Source organism: Diadema antillarum, unplaced genomic scaffold (assembly GCF_040938485.1).
Source record: "Diadema antillarum isolate AM-2024a unplaced genomic scaffold, OU_Dant_1.0 seq00000124_RagTag, whole genome shotgun sequence".
NCBI classification, from domain to species: Eukaryota; Metazoa; Echinodermata; class Echinoidea; order Diadematoida; family Diadematidae; genus Diadema; species Diadema antillarum.
Window position 1 is genome coordinate 149,559 of NW_027271204.1, and position 26,577 is coordinate 176,135.

At 37.4% G+C, this 26,577-nt stretch overlaps 1 protein-coding gene across 1 annotated transcript; it reads left to right on the forward strand.

Moving 5' to 3' along the window:
- The first annotated feature begins 5,750 nt into the window (after positions 1–5,750).
- Positions 5,751–24,753, forward strand: LOC139727233 (ATP-binding cassette sub-family E member 1-like). The gene is made up of 16 exons (XM_071638190.1): positions 5,751–5,882; positions 8,069–8,229; positions 9,508–9,593; positions 10,420–10,517; positions 11,410–11,527; positions 12,061–12,198; positions 13,755–13,824; positions 16,562–16,658; positions 17,341–17,430; positions 18,242–18,363; positions 19,357–19,506; positions 20,393–20,527; positions 20,695–20,864; positions 23,139–23,281; positions 23,742–23,864; positions 24,594–24,753. The coding sequence occupies exons 2-16, from the start codon at positions 8,127–8,129 to the stop codon at positions 24,751–24,753; spliced, it is 1,803 nt and encodes a 600-aa protein (XP_071494291.1). The 5' UTR covers positions 5,751–5,882; positions 8,069–8,126.
- The last annotated feature ends 1,824 nt before the right edge of the window (positions 24,754–26,577 follow it).

The following is a 26,577-nucleotide window of genomic DNA, read 5'->3' on the forward strand; positions in this document are numbered from 1 at the left end:
GAATCGTAACCGTGTGTGTGGTTTTTGAGCGCGGTCGCGGACTAACGGTTCAGCAGTACATACACGTAAGGTTCAATCAGCGACAACAACAACACGCACATGACCTCTTACGTTACATTATTACCAAGAAAACTTGTAATCATTAATTTTTTGGTTTTGAATAAAAAAATATATGTATAAAATTTTTTTTATTGCAAATTAAAATTTTTTTAATGTGTCAATATTTTTTGTGCTCCATATACTTTGAAATATATTTTTGTTGTGATCCTTGGTACGAACGAGCCTCATATCAACAACCCGGATCTCCCATTCATCGTACACAATTGCTACACGCCGATTGCATTCATATACAGTGTACTAGTAGTTTTCTATTGTTGTGTGTACATGTCAAAGCTACGGGGAACGAACGGGCGGCAATGGGTTACTACCTTTTTTTATTTTTTCACGAGTATGTAATCTCACTTAAGATTTTTTACGTGCTTTATTCCGTAGTGAATAGATGTTGCATTTTAGGAATGCTGTAAATCAACCAAGTGAAGCAGCTTTTTGTTTGCAATGGTAAGACTACTGTTTGTTTACATAATCCTATTGAAGCCAAACGGGTGGTTGCGTTAGATGAATGTCCGTCATGACTTGCATTGACATTGCGGCCATCAAATTATGAGTTTTCATATTGATTTTTGTGATCGACATCATTCAATAATCATAGTGCACGTGGTTTAAACTTTGGTAAAACAAAAAGTTAACCATGGTTTAATAACCACTGTTCTTATGCTATCATACAAGGTTCCATGGTTAGAAATTCTAGAACTTTTTGAATATGGTTTTTCTGCACTCTATATCTGATCAGCATTAAGCCATGCACGGTTGAAACCATTGTTAAAATATGAACCACTTTTTCAACCGTGGGTAAACAAAAGTTAAACCACGGTTTTATAACCACTGTTCTTATGAGCTATCATACAACCATGGTGAAAATCATGGCTTTTTAACCGCCTCTTCACTATCATGAAACCACGGTTCGTAGAACCAATCAATGTTTCATCAACCATCCTTTGCACATCACACTATGATAAAACCATGGTTCAAATCCTGGTGTAGCTATGACCATCGTTTTCCTCGCTAAAATGGAATTTGAGCGATTGTTTAAAACCGTTGTTTTCACACTTTCGTTAAACCACTGTTAAAGTCATGGTTATATAGCCTAACCATCATTTTTTAACTATGATAAAACCATGGTTAATATCATGGTTAATAGCCATCGTTTTCAACCTTTGTAAAACGAAAGTTTAACCAAGGTATTATAACTAGTGTTTTTGTGCTATCATACAAAACACGGTTAAAATCATGGTTTTATAACTATTGTTTTTACACTATCATAGAACCATGATGAAATCATGGTTTTATAACGATGGTTTTCAACCTTAGTAGAACGAGAGTTACACCATGGTTTCCTAACCATTGTTTTTATACTATTGTGAAACCATGGTTACAACCATTGTTATATTATTATGTTATTTTTTACCAAAGTAGAACGATAGTCTTGTGGTTTTCTCGCCATTGTTTTTTTAATTTCTTAAAAATGTGGTATAACGATGATTTTTTAACCATGGTTTTAAAACACTTTCATTAAACCACTGTTAGAGCCATGGTTATACAAAATGTATATAACCATCATTTTTTAACTATGATAAAACCATGGTTAATATCATGGTTAATACCCATCATTTTTAACCTTTGTAAAACGAAAGTTTAACCATGGTATTGTAACTAGTGTTTTTGTGCTATCATAATACCATGGTTAAAATCATGGTTTTATTACTATCTTTTTTACACTATCATAAAACCATGATGAAATCATGGTTTAATAACGATGGTTTCCAACCTTATAGAACGAGAGTTACACCATGGTTTCCTAACCATTGTTTTTATACTATTGTGAAACCATGGTTACGACCATTGTTATATTATTATGTTATTTTTACCAAAGTAGAACGATAGTCTTGTTGTGGTTTTCTCGCCATTGTTTTTTTAATTTCTTAAAACTGTGGTATAACGATAATTTTTTAACCATGGTTTTAAAACACTTTCATTAAACCACTGTTAGAGCCATGGTTATATAACCATCATTTTTTAACTATGATAAAACCATGGTTAATATCATGGTTAATACCCATCATTTTTAACCTTTGTAAAACGAAAGTTTAACCATGGTATTATAACTAGTGTTTTTGTGCTATCATAATACCATGGTTAAAATCATGGTTTTATTACTATCTTTTTTACACTATCATAAAACCATGAAGAAATCATGGTTTAATAACGATGGTTTTCAACCTTGGTAGAACGAGAGTTACACCATGGTTTAATAACCATTGTTTTTATACTATTGTGAAACCATGGTTACAACCATTGTTATATTATTATGTTATTTTTACCAAAGTAGAACGATGGTTTTGTCGTGGTTTTCTCACCATTGTTTTTTTAATTTCTTAAAACTGTGGTATAACAATGATTTTTTCACCATGGTTTTAAAACCATCGTAAAATGAAAGTTTTATCATGTTATCATAACTATGGTATTTTAACAATGGTATTACCACACTTCCGCCACACATTTACCATGGATATGAATTAAAAATCATGGACTACCATCGATCCATTGTAAAACCGTCCATAACCATGGTTATACCATGGTTACGGTTGTAAAACCATGGTTTTTTTTTATAAGGGACGCCTTTTCACATGCTGTCAAAGATCCCTAATTTTTGAACAGTGAATAGCTCTCATAGCTGGTGTATTATCTTCCCGAAACAGGTAAGCTTGAATTATCCTTGTTTCATTGGTAATGTTGCCCACTTTGTATCGGATTACCACCTTGTATAGGTTGTATACATTTCCAGATCACTACTGATCTTTCCAGTGATTAAGCAATGATTTCATGTGGGATATGTGTCTTACCACCTTTCAGAAGAATAATACTTACAAGTTAATCTGAAAGTAGGACTGTGACAAGTCATTTCAAGACGTGTAATTTGTCATTCTGACAAACCAACTTTAATGTATATAGCATTTGCAGATTTGCAAGTTTATAACATTGTATTTCATAATTAATGATCTACAGCAGTTATACAATTGCAGTTGTTTTAAATAGCCAGATACACATGTAACCCCGGTGATGGCTATTTAATTGTTGAGGTAGTTTATGGTGAACAGTGACACAAGGAATGATCACTTACTCTATAGTGTAAATTGTTACATTGTACTATTTGTAGGACAACAGAAGAGAAATTAAACATGGACTGTTAAATGATGCGGTAGTGCATGTTAATAAACCATATACCAGTTGATGTATGTCAAGTACGATGATATCATAAAGTTATAATGATAATGATAATGAATAACATTTATATAGCGCTTAATACTGATGTTTCTAAGCGCATCAAATCGGGGAAAAAATAATATATATAACGTAAAAACAAAATACAGCATTATGTACATATTATGATAACAACAGCAACAACAACAACAGCAAAATTAAGGTTGTGTAAACAGATGAGTTTTCAACAATGACTTAAACCTATCAACATTTTCAGCGTTACGAATATAAAAAGGGAGTTCATTCCAAAGAAGTGGGGAAATAACTGAAAAGGCCCTATCACCATAACGTGTACAGGTGCGGGGACCACGTGATAATTGGAGAGCGGAGGAAGAACGAAGAGAACGGGTTGAAGTGGAGGAGCGGAAGGAAATTAAATCTTTAAGATAAGATGGGGCAAGATTATTACATATCTTGTAAACAATAAGGAGGATTTTAAAAGTGATACGTTGATGGATGGGGAGCCAGTGGAGGGATTGGAAAACTGGAGTAATGTGGTCAGATCTTTTTGTAAGGGTCACAAGCCTAGCAGCTGTATTTTGAATTCTTTGAAGTGGTGCAGTACTTGAAGCAGGGAGACCAACAAGAAGGGAATTGCAGTAGTCAAGATGAGAGGAAACAAATGCGTGAATGAGACGTTCCGTGGAAGACTGATCCAATAATTTACGTATTTTACCAATTTTACAAATACCCCAAGCAGCAGAACGACATGAATTCTTAATATGTTGTTGAAAGTTCAGATGCTTATCTACAATAACTCCGAGATCTCTGACGGACTGAGAGATGGGGATAGTACCATCTTCAAAGGAAAATTCTGTTAGAGAGCTACCCCGCCTGAACTGAGAATGAACATATAAAAATTCCGATTTAACACAATTCAATTTCAAATAATTATCGTGAGACCATTGCTTGATATCATCAACGCATCTACTAAGTTTGCAGAGTGCTTCGACTTGGGTATTTGGTTGTATGATTATGTAGATTATGCATATCGGAGAATGTTGTAAAAGCCAAGCGCTGTAGATTGTGACAGTTTGAAGTGTGAATGCTCAGGCTGTCCTTTAATGACATCGAGCCTTTAATGTGCACCTCTGCCATGACTCCGGCTGGTGATGTTAACCAAAATCCCCCTTGCCTAGCTTTTCCATTCTCTCCCTCTCTCTCTCTCCTCCTCTCTCTTCCCCTCTTTACCCTGGTGGTGGTCAAGCTGTCCACCGTAAATAATGTGGAATGTTCGGCCTTGGGTCTCTCTCTTCTCGGCCGGAGAAAGTGGAGAAAACTGAGAAAAAGAGGAGATTGTGGAAAAAGAGGAGTTTGGTCATGTTAGTTGCGTAGAATGATTTTCAGCTGTATAACTTATTTTTTCAGAGTTACTTTTATCCTGCAAGTTTGTAAAGCATTAAATGTTGTTAACCAAGACATTATACAATAGGAGAGCACATTCTGACACCAGCGAGTGCAGACGCCTTTTCACATGCTGTCAAAGATCCCTAATTTTTGAACAGTGAATAGCTCTCATAGCTGGTGTATTATCTTCCCGAAACAGCCACCCCCCTGATTTCTGACTGGTTTCGAGTGTAGCACTGTGGGTCTCCACTATTCTGTCCCGTCGCCAAGGCAACGCTCTCCACCCTGGTCGACTGAGCTGACTTGTCCGAAGAGAAGTTTATATTGTTAACCACCCTCAGTTGTGAACGTCAATTGTTAATAACTGTGTTAAATTGAAGTAACAGTGGATAATATTGTGTAAACTCAGTTGTGTACATTGAACCATACTTTCATTCACATACCAAGGTGTCATTATATTTTACTCAACTCGACACTGCGGTCGAGAGTGAGATAAAATAAATTAATATCTTTGCAGAAGAATCTGGCACCAAAGATGATTGTGTGAAGATTGTTTTATTTATGTAGTTTCTGTTATCAAATCTCCTGTGAGTAATCTAAAACCCGAACTGGGCCAGGTTATGAATTAACCTGTGACAATAAGATGAACCGAAGATGATGCACCTTGATTCTTTTGCGTCTTTCACGGCATTTTCATTGTTTTATGGGTCTTGACATAACCAGATGTCGCAAATTCATTTCAGGCTTACCCATCTCAGAAAAAGAAGGAAATCTCAATCTTATAGCGCATGCAATACGTGAGTATGTACACAAGGTTGATCACACTCTTTGGTTCATACAGGTAACCTGGTTTTTACCAAGGAGTACCGTACAGTATAGAACCAGGGAGGTGGGCTTCCCACCTTTACTGATAGAACTTAGACAATTAGAAGCTCCTGTACCAAAGAGTACTCTTTGGTTTTTACTACGTAAAAGAGCGCCACCTGTAGGTCGAATTCAGTGCAGTGCTCTAATACAGTCGCAACGAAACATGTGTCATATCTTCCATGGGGGGCCGTGAGCATATGACACAAGACTTCCTTGAAATTCATCAAAACGCCTTTGTGTAGCAAGCATTTAGTGGAAAGAAGGACAAGAACAAGAGGAGAATTTTCGTGGTATGTATTTGATTTTCCCTTCCATTCATTAATATTCGGATACATGCCGTTTCATGATGAAGATTGACTGATTCACAGAACAGTCTGTCGCAGTATCTGCCATCATCACTAGTGTGCTCGTCCAATACGCGTGTGGTGCGCGCGGATTTAGTCCATTGAGGTGTGAATGAATGGAAATGCATGCATGTGTACGATAGGCTAGCATGTAAAGTTTATGCAGGTTTTCAGTGCTTGGTTAGAGGAGAGAGTTACTTTATAGAGGAGACTTTAAAATAAATTGCGACATCGCGAGAAACGCGACTGCTGAAAGCGAGCATCCACTTATTTGACTTGCAATTGGTCGTATGTCGTACCCTTAATTGTGGAGATTGGAATTGTAATTGTTCATCAGAAGCAGTATTTTGACTGAATTTTCTGAATTCTGGATAATCTGGTAAAACTTTATTTCCATAATTAATATTTTGATACCATTAATTTTATCTCTGAGTCTGAGGAAGTCTGAATGAGTTTGAGTCTGAGTCTGTGACTCATTTTTGCTGTTTTGTGCCCTTTTTTTCTTGGCTGCTGGTTTACAAAAACCTTCAGACTGTGCGTGTAATTTAAGTCTAATTTTACTCGCACATTTGTGACGAAGTGTTGTAAGTGTAGTAGAATCTACTCGTAGTAGAAATTTTCCACACTGGTCACTGCACTGTAATGTAGACATGTCTGACCGAAAGATTGGTCTATTATATCTGATTGTGAGGGAAATGTTCTGCGGAGACTGCGTCTGGCTTCACGGAATTCCCCTGGAGGAGAGCCATAAAAGCAAAAAATTGTAAAAGACTCCTCCGGACAGATGAATTTTTCGATTTCTGTCTATAGACATGTATGAGTCTTGGGGCATGAAAAGGGTATTGGCATATGGCTGTTTTTAGCACCTGCACCAACCTCTCATGCCAAGGTTCGATCATGCGCAAAAGCATCCATTTTGAAGGGACTGTACAGTACCGGTTGAGGTGAGGATTCAACTTGTAACGTTTTGTGAGATCTATTTAGAAACCACTCCATGTAATGTTAAGAGCAGACAATTCTAAGGGGAATCAAAAGTTTATTTGATGAAAATCGGTTTTGAAATGACTGAGTCTGTATCTAAAAAACAAGGTAAAACAAAGAGATCCAAATAAAAGTTGTGGCCTGTAAATTTTATTAGGTTCGCTTTTTTTTTTATATCTCAGCCATTTCAGGGCCAATTTTCATCAAATAAATGTTGAATCTGTTGTGAAATTACATGCTGTTTCATATTTCATAAGAGATTTCTCATTATCTCACCAAAAAATGAATCCTTGCCTCAACCAGTACTGTACAGTCCTTTTTTAGTGTCTACATGTATCATGCGGTTGAACTTTAGATTGCATTGTGATCAAATTATGGACAGATTGCGTAAAATACTTCCAAACAGGATAAGAATGCGTCTGAATGGGTTAAAACATGCCTGATGCCATGCCTGTGTAGTTTGATATGAGTTGACGTCATCATGGGCTCTGGGAAATGGCCATCCATGGGTTGGGCTACCCAAAACCTTGTCTTGCGTTCTGTCAACATGATGTGTGAAATATGTTCTGTTTTGCTTTTTATGTGTCATTTGTTCTGTGCCTGTGTTAGTATGTTTCATTTTCTCCATGCCCATGTTCATTTAATGTTGTTGGTAACTTTTATCATTTGGTATTTTAATGATTAAATTGCAATATACACTTACCTGTAGGCCTATATGATTTGATTTCAAGGGAAATTGGGAATATTCTATTTTAACAAGCCTCTGGTGCTGGCTTTCTCTGAATTGTACCTGATACATTTTGTAAACATTTGTACTGTTGGTATTCCTATGTCCAAATGATTGTTATTACTGAATAAATATTTGAATCAAATTGAATGGAATGGAATTGAATTGAATTAATCCATCAGCATTCAAGTAAGTCATTGTGTGTGATAATAATGTGACTGGTTAATTTGGCTGGGCATGATTTATAGTTACACTTTTGATTTGTCTCAAAGGTTTTTCAAGCAAAATCTGTCTCCACAATCTACAGCCTGCCTTATTTCTATATTCAGTGCACATTTAATTAGAATGCCCAAAGTGTTCAGCAGGCACAAGATGTAAATATTGATAAAAGTTCAATCTTCTCATTCTGAACTCTCTTTCACAGATTTCTCACCCATCTGATACTCCTCTTCTGGCTAGTGTAGACAGCTTATCCCGTTGAGATGGCGGACAAGCTGACCAGGATAGCCATTGTCAACAGCGATAAGTGCAAACCCAAGAAATGTCGTCAGGAGTGCCGCAAGTCGTGTCCTGTAGTCAGGATGGGTGAGTAGTTTTGCAGTGATGGACATTAACCCATTGAGGGCGAGTCCAGAGTATACCCGGTGCTCGGTGCTCAGGCAAGGGTCTGTGGTAAATGCATGCAGAGACTCCAACTCTCCCATTTTCGACGAGAGATCTCCCACCGAAAACCCATTTTTGCAAAATCTCCCGTTCTCCCGCTTGAGATTTGATTTCTCCCGCCCTGGCTCTGTGTCTCCCGTTGGAAAGGATTTCGTACTTATTGCTGTTGTATGTTGAAAAAATAAGCCTTAGATAGCACCAGAGAGCATCTAGAACCCTAGGAACTTCACGCTTCGCACACATCAACTTAGAGTCTCCCGTTTGCTAGGGGTTTCGGGCGGGAGAATCTCCAGATCAGAAGGTGCTTTGGGTTGGAGTCTCTGTGCATGTCGTAGCAAAATCAGCCCATCTTCAACGGGTTAATGTTACTGTGTAGTGTGTAGCGTGCGTGAGACAATGTGGTTAAAAAGGGAAATATTTCATGGATGACAGCGTTCTATCCCTTTTCCCATTCATGTGAGCCCTATCAGGCAGGTAAAGACTCTGCTGGTCCACACATCCTGCATTGTTTGGTAAGTTTCTGTGGCAAGATTTACCAGCTATTTGTAAATGCTTACCAAGTACAAGTTCCATATTATGATGCATTTAACTGCGAGGCCAAATCTGTAAACGAGCCTGAGTAGTAAGTATAGTTTAGACTGGGTGAAAGATTTAAAAGGCACTATTATGATAGCCATGCTGATTATACTTTGCTAAACAATTTAGTGAGTGATGGAAAATACCATTGAGAGAGGTTTAACAACCCCCAAAATTAAGAGAATGTTGTTTTTTCATTTTTATAACATAACCAATGGAATTCCTCTGCAGTATTTAAATGTTTGTTCTGCTGAAAAGTTGTTACCAACACAAAGCATATTCATGAGACTATTAAGGCATTATGTTTTCCATGCAAAGCTATCATTTAACTAATAATGTTGCTAGATGTCTTTCTTACAAGTCTTCTACATGTACAAAGTTCTGTATAAAGAGTCCTATACCAAGGGCTGTTATTTTTGCCATGTTTCTGTCAAAACTACATGTATGTATTTTTTTTCTTAATTCCTACAAACCAAAGTTGGTATCACCATTCAGAGGGTAATACGTGATGTACAATGTATCTACATTCGATAATCCTTGAAATACCCCCAAATTGGCTGTATAAATGTAGCATCATTTTCGCTCACTCTTGAAATGTGATCTTCTCTCCATTGTGTCGACCAGGCAAATTGTGCATTGAGGTGGTTCCTACCAGTAAGATAGCCTTCATCTCAGAAGAGCTCTGCATTGGTTGTGGTATCTGTGTCAAGGTAGGTAGTAAACATATATGTAGAACCTAAGATGCTTACTTTGATACTTGTCTGCGTTATCAGAAGAGAGTGCGTAAGCCATGAACTTCAGGAACTCAGGGTCTGAGAGCAAGGAAGATTCTCATACCGATATGAAATAGAATCTTATTTATATTCATTTGCAATGTATGGCATTCTTGTATATCGCTTCTTTGAGATACTACGTGAATTTACCAGCCGAGAATATACAGTGCGCTTCTAGCATTAGTTCCAAATATGTGTGAAACTGTATTTTTCTTGTTATTCCATTGTAAAGAGATGCGCAGTCATTGGTAGTAGTCAGTGATCTATGAAATATGGGAATTAAGGTGGGGGATATTGTAGGGCTCTGTTTCATTTGATTTGTGTGGTTGCCAGCAAATTTGCTGTGCAGCTGAAAGCTGATTCCTGTGAAAATATGTTTACCCAATAACAGTGTTTAAATGTCACCTTTTCTTTTTTTTTGTGCAAAAAGAAAGAAGAAAAGAAAACAGTATTGATATGTGCTGTAGCACATAAATTAGCATTCTGTTTATTTCAATTTCATTATTAGATTTCAGTGCCACATATGTGTTTCCCCATTTCTTTTTCAAAATCCCTTTCTTCCGCCTGTCTTTCTACGTTCAATTTGTTTTGCAGTCTCTCTCCTCTCTTTTCAGCATTGTCCCTCAACCAGAGAGGTGTTCAATGTTTAATCAATGTAATTTTGAAATATTGCAGCATTGTGTCATAAGATGTCATAGCAGCCATGGAAGGTAATGAAGAATTTCAGAACTGCATGAACATTTTTTCCTTTCCTGTGCTCCAGAAATGTCCATTTGAGGCCATCCACATCATCAACTTGCCCAGCAATCTGGAGAAGGACACGACGCATCGCTACAATGCGAACTCCTTCAAACTACACAGGTAACTTTAAAGTGTGTTACCCTGTACAGGCAGTCATCTCTATCGTACAGTAACTGACTGAGTATCTTGAATGAAGTCAAGTCAATGATGTAGGCTTACAGCAGAGTGGTAGTTGGAGACTTCATATATTTACAATTTTATGTCTCATTTTTAATCCATGTGCTTGTAATTATCAGAATGATAAAAAGAGCAGATTTTCACACTTAACCAAGAATATCAGTAGCAACGGCATTTTTTTTTTTTTGAGGGGCAATGATTAGTTTTGAGATTTTGATGTTACTCATCCCATTTGCTATTCACATTTGACAGTTGATAAACCAAAATATACAACATCAGATAATAAGCATCGTAACATATTTACATACACCTAGGAAAGATCTATCATATAATGCATGTTTTTACAGCGAGATCTGAATTTTTTGTAAACCAATGTGAATCCAGTAAATGTATACTGTCTGAAGATTGTACTTGGTTCCTCACAAGGCAGAGCACTGTGATGCATCTCATTTTAATGCAGCTATGTGTATGTGTAACAAGGATAGGTGAGAACTAATTACAAAGAGTATCCTTGAAATTCTGGACTTCATGCACAATTTGCTAATAATTTGTGTAATTGTTTTTCTATCTATTTATTCTATCTGTTTGTTTATATTTATTTTTGTCACTTTATGTATTTTTGTTTGTTGTATTAACTTATTTTTATTCATTCTTTTGCTGCTATTATTTGTAGCAGTATTTTGATAAGCTTTTGTTTGTTTTATTTTTTGCCAAACATAACATGTTTATTAATGCTGCTTGTCACAGAAGCAACCGGGGTTTTTTCTTCAAACTTTCCAATAGATGAAACTCAGATGTTTAAAAAAAAAAATTCTTTCCTTCATTTTCTGTACAGGCTACCGACGCCAAGGCCTGGTGAAGTTCTGGGACTGGTGGGCACAAATGGTATTGGAAAGTCGACAGCCCTCAAAATTCTTGCTGGAAAGCTGAAGCCAAATCTTGGGAAATTTGACGTAAGAATTGATGTCATCTCATCTCGTTTTTTTGTTGAGGAAAATGATACAGTGCATTTATGTTGGTATCGATACAGGAATTGCATTAATATGGTGTCCAGTTATTGTCAATTAGGAGCTTGCTGCTCTTTAAAAATTGTCAATGCATGTTTAAGATAGCCAGTAACCATGGCTGTTTCACGTAGTAATCAGGTATCTGATTAAATTTATTTGTATTATTGTGTACATATTAGACTAATTTATTCAGTTAGACTATTAGTAAAGGAATATAGTCTTATGCGATCTGAAAGATCATAGATTTTTGTTTGTGTTTGTGTTTAAATGTTGTCAACAGGTACTTTGTAAATTTATAGAATGCAGACCAGCTGCATAGACTTCAGTCATGATCGAGTTCATTAATGACTGATTTATCTGTGTATGTATTTATGACTCGATATACAGGTAGGTTGATTCTATTTTACTGTGTGATCACAAATTAAATGTTATTTTTGTTGCATTTGCTGCATATTTATTACCCTGCCCTGTTGATCTAGGACCCACCAGACTGGCAGCAGATCCTTGTGTACTTCAGAGGATCTGAGTTGCAGAACTACTTCACCAAGATTCTCGAAGATGACCTCAAAGCCATCATCAAGCCGCAGTATGTCGACCAGATCCCAAAAGCTGTCAAGGTAGTAACCCAAATGAATGGTTTTTTTTTTCCCATTTGGATAGCTTTATTTATCAGGCGTGGCAGAAATTCTTCCAAAATAATGCCACTTTTTTTTTCTCTCTCTCTCTCTCTCTCTCTCTCCTATGCATTTATGTGTACTAAATACACACATGGTGTAATCGTTGTAGTTTTTTTTTTCTTTCAGCTGCTAATATATTGCAGATTTACAGTGTGTCAAGTATTAAAACATTGTTGTGGCTCGATTAAGAAAAGTCCTGAAATACTGACTGAGCTGTATATAGCGATGTTAAAATTCATTAAAAAATCTCAAATATTCAAAGTTTTGATCTGACAAGTCATGCCTTAGCAAATATCACCATGTTTCCAAAGGTTTACTGTAACACTGCTGTCTGGGGGAACGATTTCATATGATAAAGCCAATCTCTGGCAAAGTTTCATGTTTTTGAAGCTTATTAAAAATTGATTTTTTTATATATATATATATATATATTTTTTTTTTTTTAATGGCAACTTCCTCTGCTTTATTTTTACACAGTAGGCGTGTCTTCATCAGCCCGAAGTTTCAAAATAGCGCGTTATCTTGCGGTTACCAAACTAGTCCGATGTCAAAATAGCGCGCTATCTTTGTAGTGAAGACGCAAATAGTGCGCTATTTGATCGGGAAAATTTCCCCCAAAATCTTGGTCTAGTTTGTCAACTAGAGCGCTAATTCGTGAAATAGCGCGCTATTTTGGGTGCGTCTCCATCAGTCCGAAATTTTCTCGATCCCTCACCGCTTCTGGTTAGCCAGCTGGCAATGGAAAGCGCATGTACAAGCTATAGTGATTGCGTATAGTACATTACACGCACGGATCACGTGTGTGTACTATAGGCCTACTGTTGTTGTCATAACAAGGGAGGTGATTTCTCTCACCTCCCTATTAAAACTCAGTGCCGTGCATGCTAGCTGTTTTTTGGTAAACTTCTTCTTCTGGTCCACTCTACCTTAGCTGAAGATTCTTGCAGATTGTGTGCATTTTGGATTTGTTTAAATATTGCAATTTGTTAATTTCATATAAGATGCCTCACTGGACAGAAGAAAGAGTAGCGTTATTAATATCCCTTTGGAGAGAATTTGCTGTACTGCTCACCTCCCTGGTTGTAGAATCGTACATACGGTGATATAGGAGATTTTGAGCGGGGAAATCCACTTTTGAACCGCGAGCCAGGCAGAGTAATATTGCAAAGTGCGCATGCGTCAATTTTCGGACTAATTTCCCGAAGCAGGCTGTTCGAGCTGATGAAGACGCACATTCGCTGTATCGGGCTATTTTCTAAGACCGCAAAATGTCCCGCTAGTTTGAACTTTGGGCTGATGAAGACACGCCTAATATCAGAGACACAGCTGCTATGTACACAAAACTTTACTTTTTTATTTTTTACTGTAAACACTGCTGATATTTGTGTTCAGATGCAAACCTTTTGGATGGAAGCATTGCTGTTTTAACTTCTCCTTTTACAGTTGAAATTGGTGTTATGTTATGGACTATTTATGTCATCTTTTTTATTAATTAGGGATCAGTACAATCGCTGCTAGACAGAAAGAATGAGACGGACAGACTAGAAGAGATGTGCGAAAGATTAGGTGAGTATTTAATGGTAGCCATCTTTGTTTATTTTTATGCCTCCGCCACGAAGTGGTGCCGGAGGCATTATGTTTTCGGGTTGTCCGTCCGTCCGTCCGTCCGTCCGTCCGTCCGTAATGAATTTTGTGGACAAGGTAACTATCAAAAGCTGTTGAGGTATCCTAATGAAACTTGGCATGTATGTGTATTAGGGGGTGAAGTTGTGCCTATCAACTTTTGGGTGCACGTGCTTAAGGTCAAAGGTCAAAAGGTCAAGGTCAAATACATAAAATTTCACTATTTCCACCATATCTATGCAATGCCTGAAGATATTTTCTTGAAACTTAGTGTATACATGTATTACCCAATTTAGATTCTCTGGTGAAAGTTTGGGTCATGAGGTCAAAGGTCAAAGGTCAAAAGGTCAAGTAAAAGTATTAAAACTTCTTTTTTTTTCTCTGTAAATTGGAAAATTGTTCAAGGTATCTTCATGGAACATAGTATATATACATGTACTGACTGGCAGTGATTATCTAGAGAATGTAGGGTTCATGGGGTCAAAGGTCAGGGGTCAAAGGTCAAGTGCAACACTTCAAAATTTTACTATTTCCCTCATGTTCATGCAATGCCAGCAGGATTAGTATTTTTTTTTTTTTTACAATTGGTGTATGCATGTGTAACCTAATAGAAATTATCTGGAGAGTTTTTTTCTTTTTCTTTTTTTATTGCCTCAAAGGTCAAAAGGTCAAAGATCAAGTGAAAGTGCTGAACTAACTTTTTCCTCCATATCTCAGAAGTGGCTCAATTTATCGTGAAACTTACTGCATATCTATGCATGTTCTACCTGAAAGTGATTATCTTATGAATTTTAAGGTCTAAGGCCAGATGAACATGGTAACAATTTACTATTCAGTACAGAAATTGCACTTTTTCTCCATACCAGTACCATGAAAATTACTCAATGCATAAATGTATGAATGGGTCAAAGTCAAGTTAAAGTCCTTAAATCCCCAAATACATGCTCTCCTATTCATCCAATTAAACCAAGTTCAAGGAAGGTGAACATTCAACACATTTCTGACAAACTTGTCATTTCAATATTTTGCCAGTTTTGTGAAAATGTAATCACACATTGTCCACATGTACTATCTAGACCTATTAGGAGAATCATGCATTATGGCGGAGGCATACCAGTCGCCATAGCGACATTTCTAGTTTAAAGGGATGGTACAGTATTGGTGGTGATGAAAATCAGGCGTTAACTTTTTTGCGAGATACCAAGAAAACACTTATGAAATAGTACAGAGCATGCCATTATAAGAGTAATTCAAAGTTTATTTGATGAAAATCGGGTTTGGAATAGCTGAAACATCTAAAAACAAAGTAAAACAAAGCGATCATAATAAAATATGGGTCCCACACTTTATTAGGATCACTCTGTTTTAGATATCTCAGCCATTTCAAAATCAATTTTCATCAAACAAATGTTGAAATCCTTATGGAATTACATGCTCTTTCATATTTCATAAGAGGTTTCTCACTATCTAACCAAAAAATGATAAAAACCTGAAGTTAAGTCTCAACCAAAACTATACAATCCCTTTATTGTTTTGAATAGGAAACATGAATTCCCTTCATCTTTCCCTCCTTCCTGTGGTATATTTCCGCATCTTTCTCTTACTCTCTTCGCATACCGGGCAAAATATGATTTATTTTCATGCCAAAAGTCACACAAGAAGTGATGTTAGATGACAAGAGGTAAAAACACACATGAAATATTGCAAATGATACTCTTATGGCAAGGTAGAAAACTGGGCTGTGTTTCACTTGAGTGTTTTGATGAGTAATTTCTACAAGATTGGGCCGATTTGTGAACATTGATATTTTCCGATCGATTTACTGTAAACGTGGAAATTTTCGCGGTACATTAATTTTCGCGGATTTCGCGCTACGTTCGGCTAGCGCGAATTCAAAAACGCGCGAATATATCTTCGCAATTTTCTATGCACATTTTGAACGGCCTGAATTGCGTGCGCTTCGTCGATGATACTGCTACGTAGTACAGACATGTTTACGCATATAGCAGTATCATCGCACGCACCGCACGCACCGAGCCCACGGCCGATTGGTGTGCTACATCTCCGCGACTACAGTACTAGTACTACAGTACATGTATCGAGTAAAATTCATGTACAGTGTACTACGTAGTTGAGCGCTTGTACTCACACTCGCGCCGCTCGCTACGTCGCTTTTCATACGCTGGCATCGCTGGATGAAAACAGCGACTGTGTATTAACCCACTGCGGAGCGCGAATTTAAGAACCCGCGAATATGTTTTCGAGCCACTTAGCGCGAAAAATTAATCGCACGAAAATATTGACGTTTACAGTATTTGTGGCAAGGTAGGTAGAACATGTTGTCATGTTCAAATTCATTTTGCACAACAAGGGTACTTTTTGGGCTGTACACTATTTGGAAATAATATTACCACCATCAGATGTTGGATTATTGGACTGATTTGTACTGAGAACGTACTTGTTACTCTCTGTTTCATTATTTCAGTGTTAGCTGTGAATTAATATAATTATCGCAGTTAATGCAAATCTTCACATCCTTACTAACAATTTAATTGCATATAGTCTCAGAATATTAAACATCTTTATTTACAAATTACCCAAATTATATGCACTTGTGCCTGACCAATGTTCTAATCAGAGAGGATAAATCTGTTACAATATGCTTCCTTGTCTTTAAAAGATCTGACAAAACTCAGGGACAGGAATGTCGACCAGCTGTCGGGAGGGGAGCTCCAGAGGTTTGCCTGTGCAATCGTCTGCATCCAGAGAGCCGACATGTGAGTCGTGTTCTGGGGGGTGTTTCATCAACGTTTGTCGGCGCTGACAACTTGAATCACCATAGTAACAGTCAGTGACCAGAGCATCTCAGCCAATCAAAACCAAGGATTTTGCTGAAATTGGTCAGCGCCGACAGTTGACAAGCGTTGATGAAACACCCCCTGATTTCAGAGGCCTCTGTGTCTCACCATTTATCAAACGCCACAAGTGATAATGCTCACATTGGCTATGTATGATATCAGCTTTATGCAAATCCATGTGATGTCATATGAGCTCTAAGCTATTGCAGATTTTTCCTTCTAGGACAAAAAAAATCAATGTTTTATCTTTCTCTGTCACTCCAGAGTAATAGAGTTTGGTCGTTCATTTGTTTTAGTTCCATAATGCAGTCTGTACCATTATATACAATAATTGATGGCTATTTTATATTAAATGTACAGTGTGTAAGTTAGACATTTCAGATTCTGCAAGTCAATACAATGTAATTTTAGTAATTGCCAATATGTTGGGGCCCCTTCACCCTGATCTCTGCAAATTTTAAATAGTTTTGTTTCCAGAACCCAAATTAACACGGTAAAATCATAATGTGTCTAAATAACATGAGAAGTAATGAATGTAATTTCAAATTATGTGCTGTAAATGTAAATAAGTCAAATCAATGTTTAACGCTTCATTGTACAGCTACATGTTTGACGAGCCTTCCAGTTATCTCGACGTCAAGCAGCGTCTCAAAGCAGCCTTGGCCATCAGGTCACTTATACAGGCAGACAAGTGAGTTCATACCCTTTCTTCATCTGTTATCAATCTCATCATTTCAAGATGCTCCAATGGTATGATACAAAAGGGCAATACCACTCCCTGGTCAAGTTCAATTTAACCCTGTGTGTGCTTTGAGTATCCAAAGTCCCTGATACAAAAAGGGTAAATGAATAGAGTTAAGATAAATGGAGTTGATTAAAGTTGACTTTGATATTATTTTGATCAATATCAAACAAACTAAATATAAAAGTTTCATCAAAATGAAACATAGCTTAAGACAGTTTTGAAAGTGTAAAGTTCTGCATATTTATCTCCATAAAGTTCTGCATATTTATCTCCATGGAGATATATTGGTCAAAACCATGTATGCTAGTGAGATGAGTTGAATATGCCCTTGTGTGATGAGTATCTCATTGGTCTGCTTGTAAAAAAATTCCTTAAGAATAATGTGTTTGGTCAGTGAATGAATATAACCCCACACCCTTTATTATATTTGAAACTTTGGGATGCTGTATTCACAGTGTCATGAAGTAATGGATCAAATAAAATGTCATTGCTCAGGAGCGTACTTGCTACATGTAGTGTGACAGAGGAAAAAAATGACAATAAAGTTGTGGAGCAGTTCCCCTGTACTTAATTTTCAGGACAGTGTCAGGTATGTGACATTTGATCAAAATTATCTGTGGATGCTGAGTGTGTATGTGATGAAGCATTCACCAAATATAACTTTTGACAGTGGACTAATTGACAATTTTGCACACACAAAGAAAAGAAAAGCAAAAAAAAAAAGAGTCACAGCCACAAAATTTCTTCTTCTCATCAGGTACATCATTGTCGTGGAGCACGACTTGAGTGTCCTAGACTACCTCTCAGATTTCATCTGCTGTCTGTACGGAGTGCCGGGGGCATACGGTGTTGTCACCCTTCCATTCAGCGTTAGGGAAGGTGAGTAAAGATTTCAGACACTTCCGTTCAAGTACACTCTGTCTGTCTGTGTAGTAGAGTGCATAGAAATGACGTCTGCAAACAGAATGATGATAAGGATAATGGTGAGAGTGCCAGCAACTTCTTGCCATGTTTAGCGTATTTATAGACTGATATCGGATGTCGCTTCCTTTTCTTTTCTTTTCTTTTCTTTCCCCTCGCTTTTTTGTGATGATGCTTAGGGAGATGAATTTTATGATTTCAAACTGAGGAAATTCTGTGAGAATAGCTATTGGTATCAATAAACTTCATGTACCTTTATTTTGAAGAAGTAGAGTTACACAATCACACACACAAACACTTCACAGAGAGTGTCCAAGTATCACTTGTAAGACTTTGTTCGATCTGAGGTGTGTCGATGTATGAAGTCTTTAAGATGAGAGGTTCAGAGGGTGGGTGAATTTCAGCATTTGCGTGCAGGCATACTAGATACTGATTGGTGATTGCTTGTATGGAGATACCCCAAAATGTAATTAATTACCAAACTACAGTATTATTTCATGCTCTCTGACGCAATGTGGACCTGAAGGTGCACTGTGGACAGTATTTGTCTATGCAGCAATAGTACCTTAATACTGTGCAGGTGGATGCCAGCTTTTGCTGAGTAGATCGGGGATATTTGCAGGGCATCGTCACAGTGTTTGGAGTGTCTGTGAAGTAATGGAATGATACTTCATGTATATCGTGTATATGTTTGTCTTCATAAATGTCTTGTTCAAGAACTGTAAAAGTGAAATTTTTTGTTGTTGTGCTAGTAATTTTACGCGCCCGGCCTGATAAGATAAGTTTTTACATGTGTTTAATTCTGCGGAATCAAGGTAAAAAAATTTGTGTCCTGTCATTGTCACACTACTTTCATGTAGTGTGACATGCACAAAAATCACCATTTTTACAGTAGCTGCTGACTAGACATTCCTTTCATCAAGTGGCTTATTTGTGTCACATCCTGTGCAGGCATCAACATCTTCCTTGACGGCTTTGTGCCGACGGAGAACCTGAGGTTCCGGGAGACGTCGCTGATCTTCAAGGTATCGGAGAATGCTGAGGAGGAGGAGATCAAGAGAATGTTCCAGAAGAGATATCCCAAGATGAGCAAAACGTTAGGTGAGGAGAGTGGTTCCAGGCCGGAAGACACCTGAAAAACCCTTGAATGTATTCCCTAAGTAATAAGCCATATTCCTCCAAATGTAGCAGCAGACTAATCAATAGCAAGCTTGTGGTTATTCACAGTCCATCACAATTTTCGATGCAGGTTTCATTTGTCACAAGTCTAATATCAACTGTAAAAGCCTAATACCTGGTGTAGCCCACTTGAAAAGAGGCAGAAAATACGAGCATGATCGGATGCCATATTGTTTTGTTACCTTGTGCATTTGACAATAACACTCCTATTTCACTCAGTTGTTATAAAATCCTTGCATTCGTAAACAGCTGTTTCAGTATTAAAGGGACATTCCAGACGGTTTTCATAATTTCACATCATGTAGTACATAAATCGACAACTCCGTGTATAGATTTGTGGAATTTATTGTGGTTCTTAAGCAGAGAAACAATAATTTGAAAAACCTTAAACAAATTACATTGAACAAGGATGATGACATAGGAGGTTCACATATTTCAGAAATGCAGCAGTGTAATTCCATTACAATACTGCTTGCTTGCGAGTTCACCTGTGTATTAATCTATGTATGCCTTCTTGTTTTGTTCTGCTTCCTTGAGCCCAAACTCATGCATTCTTATGGTGACTCTGCCATGTCATCATCCTTGTTCTTTGCAATGTGTTCTAAATTTTGAAAATATTCTTATTCTTCATCCCAATTATGACAAATTCTGAAACTCTGTCCTCAGTATTACTAATTTATAGTTGTTCACATGTAAAAATCTGAAAATCATCCAGAGGTCTCCTTTAATAATCCGTACTTTTTACAAGTATGCTATGTATTTTTGAATTTTTTGTTTTGTTTTATTTGTATCCCTTGTTTACATAAAGGCAAATTCCACCTGGAAATTGATCAGGGGGATTTCACAGACTCAGAGATCATCGTCATGTTGGGAGAGAATGGTACAGGAAAAACCACTTTCATCCGCATGATGGCTGGAATGCTGAAACCAGAAGAAGAGGGAGGTATGTTACTCGTTTCAGAATTCATCCATTTTGAGATATATTTGTGATTATTGTTCACTATTCATTATTACTTGTATTTTTTTGATTTGTCATTACCATTTGATGTATAAAATATGTAAGATATATCTGTTTGTTTGGTGTTTTTTTTTACTTGATGTTACCAACAGTGGAAGTGCCGCAGCTCAACATCAGCTACAAGCCACAGAAGATCAGCCCCAAATCCCAGGGCACGGTGCGGCAGCTGCTCCATGCCAAGATCAGGGACTCCTACATCCATCCCCAGTTCATCAGTGATGTTATAAAACCTCTCCAGATTGAGAACATCTATGACCAAGAGGTTAGATGGCACCAATATTGTCAAGTTTTCAGACTTTGCTCTCAGTAAATCACATTTGTGTGATTTGTTGCCTTTATACTTTTTCCTATTCATTGTTAGTGTTTCACAAGATGGAGTGAAATTGTCTCTTTCATATTTATAAGCTCTTTGTTGTCTTCATTTGTTGAATTGTTTGTTTTGTTTGAAAATTTGTGAAACCTCATAATTGCTAAATCAACAATATATTTGCTGCACAAGCATACCATGTTTTGTAACTACTGGCAGTAAGTGTGTGTTGTTGTGGTAGAGTGTTAATGATTCTGTGGCCGTAATTTTTAGATATCTAGCAGTTATGACCTCTTCGTCTGATTAAGCAGATTCTAGTTACTGGCCTGTGGTAGTTGATTTGACTGGATTTATTGGAGTTGCCTTGAACATGGAGTCGCATTTCAGTTGAAGAAATCAATCTTGGGGATTATTTACTTTACTTTATCTGTCCACTTGTACCATCTGGGGTGTCATGGGGAGAAACATTTGGATGTGGGATTATTGATAGCAATCAAATTTCTTAAATGATTTAAAGGTACTTTTAGAAAATGATGTATTTTTGACAAAATTTAGTATGTTTTATCTTCTTCCAAAATGTGAAGGTGTGATTTTCAAATTGAAGATGTTTTCTGCTTGTATTCCATTTATTATGCCTGATCACTATGCACAAAATTTTAGGGTTATGTGTGTAAGTAGAATTTATGTTTGGCTGAGCTTGCAGATATTTCATGGGAGCAATTGTCGCAGGAGCAAATGTCATGGAACCAATTTTCTCGTCTTTAATGTGCAAATAAGATTTTTGCCTTCCATTTTTATGCCTCTGCCACGAAGTGGTGCCAGAGGCATTATGTTTTCGGGTTATCCGTCCGTCCATACGTACGTCCGTTTGTACGTCCGTCCCCATTCGTTTACACGATAACTTGAGTAATATTGACTGGAATTTGACCAAACTTGGTCCAAGTATAAAGTATGATGGGGCAATTACTTCATTAGATTTTGGGTGAAATCGGCTAAAGGCCACAGGTCAAAGGTCAAGGTCAAATCATGAAATTGTATCCGTTTACGCGATAACTCAAGATTGGATCGAGCAAATTTCACCAAACTTTGTCCAAGGATGATGTATGATGGGAAAATTACTTGATTAGTTTTTGAGTGAAATCGGACAGAGGTCAAAGGTCAAAGATCAAGGTAGAATCCTAAAATTTGTCTGTTTACGTGATAACTCAAAACTGGATGAAGCAACTTTCACCAAACTTGGTCTAAGGATGATGTATGATGGGGCAATTAGTTGAGTAGTTTTTTCGTGAAATTGGCAAGAGGTTAAAGGTCAAAAGGTCAAGGTCAAATGCTAAAAATGTTGCTATTCCCCCCATATCTGTGCAATGCCCGCTGGTATTTTCTTTAAACTTAGTGTAGACGTGTACTTCTGCGTAAAGATTCTTCAGAGAGAGTTTCATGTCGTAAGGTCAAAGGTCAGGTGAAAATGTTACAATTTTACTTTTCTCACAAATCTTCATGGAACTTGGTACATACGCATGTACTGATTGGCAGGGATTATCTAGGGAATAAAGGGATCATGGGTCAATAGCCAGGGTCAAAGGTCAAGGTCAACTCCTCAAAATTTCACTATTTCCCTCATATGCTTGCAGGTTTATTTTTAAAACTTTATATATGATACATGTATTACCTAATGGAGATTCTCTGGAAAATTTCCTGCCAGAAGGTCAAAGGTTAAGGGTCAAAGGCCAGGCTAAAAAGCAAAAAAAAAGAATTTAATATTGAAATTACACTTTTTCTTCATACCTTTAAAATTACTCAATGCATAAACTTATAAAAGGGTCGGTCAAAAGTCAAGTAAAAATCCTCAATTCCCCAAATACGTGAACCTGCACTCTTTGACAATTATAGCAAACCTAGTTCAAGGAAAGTGAACATTCAAGACATTTCTGACAAGCATGTCATTTCAATATTTTGCCAGTTATGTGAAACTGTCATCACACATTGTGAAGACATTGTACTATACTCCTATTTGGAGAATCATGCATTATGGCGGAGGCATACCAATCGCCAAAGCGATATTTCTAGTTTTTTTCTGTTTGCTGTCCGTCATAATGGTATTTCATCTGCAGAGATTGACAACACAGTTAAGAGTGCTTCGTGGATGTTACTATTCCATCGCTATAATGTTTATAGCGACCTTCATCTAATGCAACAATGTTTGGCTTTCTAATCCCTTCTGCCTCACAGGTACAGAACCTGTCCGGTGGTGAGTTGCAGAGAGTCGCCCTTACCCTGTGTCTGGGCAAGCCAGCCGATGTGTACCTCATCGACGAACCCTCTGCCTATCTGGACTCTGAGCAACGTCTGGTGGCCGCCAAAGTTATCAAGAGGTCAGTGTATTACGTTTGCAGAGATGATGTTGGAGGGTTATCCAGCAATAGCACAGTCAGGAGATTGGGATGTATGCCTTTCCGTCAAATCGTAACTGACAATTCATTCCTTACATTTCAAAACTGGCCCATGTTCATTGATCTTTGCCAAGTTTATGTAGGGCTATCATATCAAGCATGTCGTAGAATGTTTGTAACTGTGGTGTTAAGAGCACAGGCACATTAATCAGAATTCAGTCTCGGTGCCTGCTACCTAGTTTTTTTAGCCTTTTGTTATCCTCACTGTAACATCTGTGAGTTTTTCAAGACAAGTCCTGAGTGATTGAGTTGAACAGAAAGGATTCAAGACTTGTGCATTGTGTGAAAGTGGAGCGCACAGAACTAAAGAATGAATGAAAAATTACTATTTGTCAACCACTTTATTATTTTTTTATGTTCTCTTTTGTGTTTATGAATACAGGTATATTCTGCATGCCAAGAAGACAGGCTTCGTCGTCGAGCACGACTTCATCATGGCAACCTACCTTGCTGACAGGGTCATCGTCTTTGATGGAACACCATCCATTTTGACCAGGGCAAACACGTAAGATCTCCCTCTCCCCAGATATCACAGATATGCGAGATAGTTACTGTTACAAGTGGAAATTTTTGCCTGAGTAATTATTTGCGTGCAGTTGGGTAAAACAAATTTTCCATGTTTTTAATTTGCGGAATCTAATGGATAAAATGGTATTTCACTCATCGTCCAAGCAATTTTATCTAATGCGAATATAATGTTGCTAAATGAGCTAAATTTCCACACCACCAAAGTGTTCACATTTACAGTATTCATCTGTCTCTGCGAGAGGACTTTCATACTGAGGTGGCACCTAAATGCCAGAAAAATCAGCCGTTATGTACCATTTGTACATATTTACTGTTGCTATGCTGTGATTACTTCTGAACCCTGTGTGCAAAACTAGCTGCAATCATTCAAGGTTTTGAAAGGGAGCAGCAAGGAGTTGTAAAATTTGGACCCTGCAAATCTAACACGGATTTGAATGAAGAGTTGGGGTGTGTCACTGCACTTGATGCATCACACCAGCCACATCACAATCTCCACAGAGTTGATCCTCTATTGTTTCATATTCAACAAAAAGTGAGTAACTTCAAACCGCAATGGTTTTGCTGAAACAGAAACAAAAAAATAATTTTACGTACAAGAAGGAAAAAAAAATTAGTTTTAATTTAGACACTAATTTCATTTCATGCACAATTTGCGAAATACACTATATGCAGAAAATATTCACCTTTTCATTCATTGTCCCCACAGGCCGCAGACTTTGCTGTATGGCATGAACAAGTTCCTGAAGTCGCTGGACATCACCTTCCGTCGCGACCCCAACAACTTCCGGCCGCGCATTAACAAGCTGAATTCGGTGAAGGACTGCGACCAGAAGAAGACCGGAAACTTCTTCTTCCTGGAGGACTAGGCAGCCGCGTCTCTCCTACGTGGACACGTCAACATCCACTGTCATGCACTTTGTTGTTTAGAACTGTAGCCTATTTCTGAACCACCATACTTATTCTACTTGTTCAGACATGAAGAAATAGGAAACAATGTGATTTTGTCGGAGTCGTCCGTGTATGTTACACACGTCCAGTCAAGTTACGGCACAACCATCTTTATCTCATTCAAAACCAATCTGCCTAGCTTTGTATCAGTGGACATCATGTGTATGGAAATCACTTCCAGGAAAACAAATGTCATGATAAAGATGTTATTTTAGGCTTAATTTTTTTTTTCTTTCTCTTTTAAGTGAGAATGTGAGTGGTTTATTTTTGACTCACTTTCCAGGAAATGCAACAGGATATCAAAAGCATAGGCCCAAAGGCCACTGTGAATTGCACTATGCTATTTCTGTATTGTATTTGTCAAATATTAAATAACTTGTTTATAAATGGTGGTAAAACCATCCATATTTAACCTTACTCTGACTGCTTGTTGAAAAAAACAGTTCAGAGGTTAGTCACATGGTATCCATATTGGTGCAACAGTGTTCACATGTGGTATATAAAATTCCTTTTTGTGGCTCTTGTGGTTGCCCGTTGACAATCTTGATAGGGAAATGTGATTATCAAAATCTTTTAAGGCCTCAGAAGCATTGGTGCACATATTTCGTGCATCATGACGTTGTCCCCAAAGATTTATTTCAAATGCTATAGCAAAATTCTCATTTTGACTTTTTCTTCCTCAGGAAAGTTTTTGAACATTTTCTTTTAAGTTTTTCAAACTCATCATTCTTTGACTTTGTGATTCTAAGTTGTAATGAATGAAATCCTCTGAATTTCAGGTATGCCTTATTCTGATTTCTCTAGGAAATGGGAAAATGTGTATACCCTGTAAAAGTAATGGAATATTGCTTAACCAATAGGAGAGAGTTATCAGATTTCATGAATTTGAGAAAGAAGAATGTCACTAGTCCTTTGTAATACTCTACGGATGTACGCTGCTCTAGAGATTTGTCACATGGAGTAAATATCACATTGATACATTGATGGCTGGTACTTCCATGGGCAATAGAGTACCAAAGTGTGATCTTGTAGCCATTCATCGCCATGGAAACTGGTTCTAAACAGCCTCACATAGCCCGAATATCTGTGAACACAACGGTTTGTGACCATACTCATACCCACTGTTCTGATCTACTGTCCGAAGCCTTGTGCGAGGATGTCTTGTTTGAAACCAGCAGTATAACTTCAGACTTTGACATCATCACTTCTGTACCCTGGTTCTTTATTCCAGGTCTATGCAGGGAACAAACACCTGTTTCCAATTCAGCTGTATCCCATGAAACCAACACTTCAAAAATGACAGAAAAATATATATAACCATTGTCTCTCCCTTCACTGAAAAGGCATTACTCTTTCCCATTTTCCAGTTTGTCATGCAGCAGATTATTATTCGTATATCCAAATGAAATTGTCAAAAAAGAGTAAATTATCACAGGCGTTTGTGTTTGGTGTTTTGCTATGTTTAATGTGATGACTTCTGCTTGTGTGCTAGACACATTGAGGTTTTGTGAGTTTATTTGAGTCAGTTTGCTTTCTTTTTTTCTTTTTTTTGGGGGGGGGGATTCATTCTTGTGTACAATTGAGTTAGGACTTGTCAATTTGTCACAGATTTTGCCATGGAATGTCAAATCAAATCCTGATTGAGTGAAATGGATGATTTTTCCAGTGGCTGCAAGAGTTCTTAAACTCGCATGTAAATGACCAACTAATGCGTAATGTTCATCACCATATGTGTCAAATAC

Bases quoted from the DNA above. Each gene is read 5' to 3' on its own strand.
- LOC139727233 (XM_071638190.1), top strand. From the start codon at position 8,127: ATGGCGGACAAGCTGACCAGGATAGCCATTGTCAACAGCGATAAGTGC. The intron at 17,431-18,241 runs GTGAGTTCATAC...TCTTCTCATCAG, and splicing joins TCACTTATACAGGCAGACAA to GTACATCATTGTCGTGGAGC. The intron at 20,865-23,138 runs GTTAGATGGCAC...TCTGCCTCACAG, and splicing joins AGAACATCTATGACCAAGAG to GTACAGAACCTGTCCGGTGG.